Here is a 5,891-nt window from a genome sequence, read left to right on the forward strand (position 1 = left end):
GCTCCCCATCTGCCGTGCCCCCACCTGCCGTCCCCACCTGCCGTGTCCCCATCTGCCGTGTCCCCACCTGCCGTGGCCCCATCTGCTGTGTCCCCGTCTGCCGTGTCCCCACCTGCCGTCCCCACCTGCTGTGTCCCCGTCTGCCGTGTCCCCACCCAGCTGTCCCTGGCCGCTCCTCTACCTTTGATAGGCCACAACGTAGGTCACGTTCTGGGGGTTTCCAGGCCCAGGGAGCCATGTCAGGTACACGCTGAAGTTCTGGGAGAACAGGGTCACATTCTGGGGAGGGGCCAGCTGGGACCTCCCTGCGGGGACAAAGAGGTCATGAAGCCTGGAGCTCCTGGCCGGCCTTGCCTGGGCCTCTCCGAGCTGAGGAGTGATAGGCAGTCAGCCCATGGAGCTGGAGGAACCAAGAGGTAACGACTGGGGACCTGCATCTGCTCCCCCTCCTCAGGGCTCAGTGGCCCATCTGTGCCCCAAGAAGACGCTCCCGTCCACTCTGAAGCAGGACCACGAACAGGAAGCCTGTTCTAATGAGCTTTGGGAGGGGGGCTCTGCTCAGCTCCCAGCTGTGGCCCCGGAGCCGCCTGGAGTGGCCCTGGCACAGTAGGGGCGCAGTAAGGGTCATGTGAGGGAAGGGATGAGTGTTACCACAGCTCCGATCACTTCGAAGCCTTCCAGCCTTGGCATGGTGGGTAGGGCGCTGGATCCCACATGGCCGACTGCAGGGCTGAGTCCAGGACCTGGGAGCTTGAGAATCAGGCCGGGCGCATGTGCGTGTGTGCCCCAAAACCCAAGAGAAGCATGGAGGAGACTGGGGTATGGCCGTCCCCACCATGGGGTGGCCTCTCACTTCCGCTCTCTCTCCTCTGTCTTGCTGTCTGGTGAGCACATGTGCCCTATAGCAAAAACCAAAACCAAACCAAACCATAAACAAACCAACTCCCAAGCCCCAAAGGCTCCCAGCGTCATGTGAGAGGAGGACAGGACATAGGCCCCTCACGGAGTAGCCCTAGCCCGAGGCCGGAGGTGAGCCCCTGGAGGCTTCTGTCCCACCGGCGGGCTTCCCCTGCCTCCGCGGTTAAGCAGACCAGCTGGCACTTGCTGGGAACGGCCCGCGGCCTGGCCCATCACAGAGACTGCGTCGCCACGGACTCCCCACTCCTGCCTCGCGTGGCCTGGGGTGGGAGGCTGCCCTCCTGCCCTCCTGTAACCACCTTTGGACTCACTTCTCATCACGGTGGCATTCTGCATTTGCACCTTCCATCTGAAGACGCGAGGGCTGCCCCAGGCCAGGTTTTCTCCAGGGCACCAGGGAAAACACAGGGTCAGTCCCCACAGCAGAGTAATGGAGCGGGCCAGACGGGCACCCCAGGCGTCACCCGCCTGTGTGAGCAGTCCCTGGTCGTGGTCAGACAGCCAGGCATTTGCTGTCCAGCAGGTGAAGGACCATCCGAGACGGCTTACTGTGACACCCACGTCCCCTCCCTGCTCTTCTCAGTATGGCGGGGCACTAGCCGCTCTGGTACTGGTACTCTACTGTCAGGTGCTCTCAAAACACCTTGTCCCCTCCATCCATTCTCCTTATAGCAGCAGGACTTACAACCCAAGGCAGATCATGTCTCTCCCCTGCTTAAAACCCGAGGGCGGGCCAGCAGGTGTCATGGTGGTTAAGGCACTGGACTCCCATATGGCTGACCAGGGTCCGAGTCCCGAACCTGTTGGCTTGCTTTCAAAAGGCTCACTCCCCCACCCTCTGCCCCGGCAGGTGGTGAGCCACACATGCCCTATTGCGAACTTTAATAAATAAATAAATAAGCCTACAGCCTTCCGTCTCATGCAACATAAAGGTCAGCGTCTCTAATCGCCTCTAAGTCCGACCCCGCCCGGCTGGCCACCCCCTGCTCCCTCCCTGTCCTGTTATGCTGGCCTTCGGCTCTCCCTGGAGCACCCCAGGCTTGCTCCCACCCCTGCGCCTTTGCATACTCTGCTCTATCTGCGCTGACGGTTCACCCCCAGGTCCCCACCCAGCTCACTCTGCTTCGTTCACACTCCTCTGACGTCGCAGTCCCAGCGACACCTCCCCTGACCACCTTCACCTGGCTTCTGCCTGCCCTGTACCCCTGTCCTCTGACTGTCACCCCTCAGCTTCTGAAACATGCGTCTGATTACACCACTCCCCGGCTTCACGCCCTTCCCCTGGCCTCCGGATAAAGTCCATGCTCCTTATCGGCGTGCGCGAGGCCCTGTTCAGTGTGGCTGACCTGGCCGGGCCACCACATTGGGCTCTCCCTTCCGGCTTCCCCGCAGCTTGCCAGGCTGCGGCCTCTCTTCCTGTTGCTGTTCCCGACCGGCGCATTCTCTCGGACATCCTGACTGCCTGGTGTTCACCGTCTCATCTCTGAAAAGCGATTCAAATGCCGCCTTCTCCAGGGAGTCCTGGACGTCTCCAGGAGAGGTGGTGACGGCGGTGTGTCAGCAGCCCTAGTGTGTGTGTGCTCTGACCACGGCCAGGTTTGCGCACCCTCTCTTAACCCTCACACCCCCAAGGAGCAGCGCACTGGGGACGGGAAAACGGAGGCCCTGTCAGCCAATCGGCTGTAGAATCAGGGTTCAAATCCAGGCTGAGTCGACCCCAAGGTCTGAGTCCTTGTCCACACTCCCTCCTTAGGGCTTCATGAGGGAGAGCTGGTCTTATTTTTTGGGGGGGGGGGATTTTCGCCATAGGGTGCGTGCGCTCGCCAGACAGACAGAGACATAGAGACAGAAAGAGAGAAATCACCCCCCAGGGGGGATGGTCATGCCGCAATCCCTTCTCCTCCATTCTCCTCTTGGGATCTTGGGCACGCATGCACACGCGCCCGGCGTGAGTTTTAAGCCACCGGGTTCAGGACGTGAACTGCGGTCGACTATGTGGGAGTCCAGCGACATAGCCATTACACTAACTGCTGGTTCCCTGGTCTTATATTTTTTAAAAGTTTTTTGCCATAGAGTGCGTGCTCACGGAGAGAGACAGAGATTGACAGAGAGAGGTGAAGTAAGAAACCACGCCCCAGGAAGGATGGCCACATTGTAATCCCTCCTCCATTCTCCTCTCAGGAAATGGCACCTGGCATGGTTTTCAAGTTGCTGGTCCAGGTTTTGAACCACAATTGACCATGTGAGAATCTAGCGCCTTAACCACCACTCCACGGGCTGGCCCCTTTTCTTCTTCTTTTTCTAAAAGTGTATTTATTCCAGGATGGGCGCCTTCTACAGGGTCTTCATGCCACCATCCCCCAGCCCCTCTCAGCATCACGTGTGCACCTGTGGGCGTCCGCAGCGTCCAGGTAGCCGAGCTGGGCCTCCCCACGTGGCTCCCAGCATCGTGCAGTGCCCCCAGCCCGTGCCAGTGTGGCCGGGCCTGCTCAGCTGCTTCCTCCAACGCCTTCAACACTACTCATCCATGGCATCCGCTGACCACTGCCTGCCAGGGGGTTCAAAGAGGAATGCAGCTCTAGCCTGGAGGGAGGCCATGGCCCATGGAGAAACCCACGGGCCAGGGTGAAGATTCCTTCAGGTGGCGGGATGCACCTGGGAGGGTGATGGCGCTCACTGTTCTGCTGAGGGTGGTCAGCTTGGCCCCCCCTGTGGGCTGCCCACTGCTGACCTCGCAGACCCAGATGTGGGTGCCTGACCCTCTTCCTGCGTCCTCTAGCTGGAGTGAGTCACCAGGCTGTCACTGCTCCCAGCTCCTGCACCTCGAGCAGATGACTGGAGAGACCAGTCTCTGGCAAGTTACTTACGAGGTGTCCCGCAGGTCAGGCAGGCCCAAAGATTAAGACTGCCACATAATTAAAAAAAAAAAAAAAAGGCTAGAGTAACTCCCCTCTGTTGACTCTTCAGTGCCAGGGCCAGCTTTGATACTTATTTTTTCTTTTTGCCATAGGACGTGTGTGCTCGCCAGAGAGAGACAGAGACAGAGAGGGAGAGTGAGGAATCACCTCCCCCGCCCCCAGTGGTGATGGCCAAGCTGCAATCCCTTCATTTTCCTCTCAGGATTTTGAGTATGCACACACACGGGCCCAGAGTGATTTTCCGGCCGGGACTCAAACTGTGGCCAACCATGTGGGAGTCCGGCACCTTAACCACCATGCCACCTACTGGCCCTGTGGTTTGACACTATGTGCAGAACCACAGCTGTAGCCAGACGGAGGTGCAGGGTGAAATGCAGTGCTCCGAGAGCTGAGCCACGTGGGAAGGTCCTCGCTTGTGTCCCTGACCCCCAGCGTATGCCAGGCACACCTGTGCCCTGATCCGGGGCTGGCTGACGGGTGATGGCAGTGTCCAGACCCTGGTAAGGGGGCTGTCTCTTGCTCTCTCTGTTTTTCACTCTCTGTGTCTCTCACTCATGGAAAAAGTAAATGAACTTTAAAATACAAAGCGAAACCTCACTTAATCCTTAGGACAGAGCCTTACGGGGTGTTGTCATTCATCTCCCTTCCATGGATGGGGCACAGGCTCAGAGACAAATGGTAAAGAAAGTGTCTGAGGCTACACGGCCAGTCTGCGTAGGAGCGGGATTCGAACCTGGACCCGGCTGCACTTCACCCTAAACCATCACACCAGTTTGTGTCCAGGTTAACTACCCGGCATGGAAAGTATAGCCAGTTCCCACGGGAGAGCTAGTGTGTTTGACAGTGAAACGGCGCACAGGACCCCCGGCCCTGCCACACCCAGCTACGCTGCTCCTCAACCCCCTGCAAAACCCCCACTGCTGCGGAGGGCAGGGCCTGGGGCTCGAGGGCTGCCTGGCGGGTAGACAGCCTGCTCCGTCTGCCCAGCAGAGGCGCCCCGCTTCTGTCCCGTGTCCCTCCCCTCAGCCATCCTTCTTGGCCAATTCCCTGCATTGCTCTGAGCCTCGGTTTCCTCTGGAGACAGCGTAAAGGCTACCTCGTAGGACCATCGGGGTGTGGAGCCTGAACAGGACAGCAGGCGCCCAGCACAAAGCGGCCGCTCAGTAGGTCATGTCCTGGGCTCCTTCTAGCTCTTCACATTGTAAACCTCAGACTGGGTGCTACAGGGGCAGCTGGAGCCTCCCGCCGGGATGTGTGGGCAGTGGAAGCCTACCTTAGCGTGGGGACCTTACCCCAGGGGCTCAGGAAACGAGGTGTCTGGTGAGGGTGACAGCACAGCCAGGCGAACACAGCGCCATCCCCAGGCTCAGTCTGAGGGTTACTGACCCCGTACTGATGGGGAGCAGTGCTTCCGGAAACCTGAAGGAGCGCCTTACAAAGGGATGCTGCTTTTCTTCAAACCTCCCCCGCTGTCCCCCAATTGCCCCAAAGCTATGCCAGTCAGGAAGGCGGCGTGGTTCCCGAAAGGAATTTAACGGCTCAGTCGGTGGACTCCCTCAGCCCTGGGCCGAAGCGGACACTGCAGGAGCGCCCAGCCTGGTCTCCGGTTGCTCCGGTGCAGCAGGCAGCCGCCCACGTCCCATCCCGGGAGCTGCGGGTTCGAGAGTGAGCCCCGACGCCCCCGCTGTCCTCTCGCCCTGCCCCGGCTCCCGCCCTTACCTGGAGCCGCCTGCAGCAGACACAGGAGCAGGGGAGCCCACAGGCGCCACGACGGCCCTGGCCCTGGCCCGGGCGCAGCCGCGCAGCCCGGCCTGGGTCCCAGCCTGCCCCTCCTGGCTCACCGCGGACAGGTGACACGGCCGGCAGCCAATGGGAGGTTGAGCCGCAGGCCAGCCCAGTGGGCCGGGATTCACCCGGGACGTCCCCAGTGGCGGTGGCCCAGGCAGGCAGCGGCCGGCAGTCGCTAAAGCCCGCCCGCCCGTGGTCGCAGTTACCACCACTTGGTTTGTCTAACTTCGGGGGAGACAACTTAGTAGAGCTGTGCATGGAGGCGGG

The 5,891-nt window shown here is 60.4% G+C and overlaps 1 protein-coding gene across 1 annotated transcript in view; it reads right to left on the minus strand.

The window, feature by feature from the left end:
* The window catches only part of IFNLR1 (interferon lambda receptor 1), a 32,640-nt gene that overhangs the window by 15,646 nt on the left and 11,103 nt on the right, over positions 1–5,891 (minus strand). The window contains exons 5-6 of the mRNA XM_014591960.2: positions 5,556–5,668; positions 182–305 (exon numbers count right to left, since the gene is read on the minus strand). Of these exons, the coding sequence (XP_014447446.1) occupies positions 182–305; positions 5,556–5,668 (237 nt within the window). The remainder of the gene's footprint in view (positions 1–181; positions 306–5,555; positions 5,669–5,891) is intronic.

This window comes from Tupaia chinensis, unplaced genomic scaffold (genome assembly GCF_000334495.1).
Source record: "Tupaia chinensis unplaced genomic scaffold, TupChi_1.0 Scaffold000628_1, whole genome shotgun sequence".
NCBI lineage: Eukaryota > Metazoa > Chordata > Mammalia > Scandentia > Tupaiidae > Tupaia > Tupaia belangeri.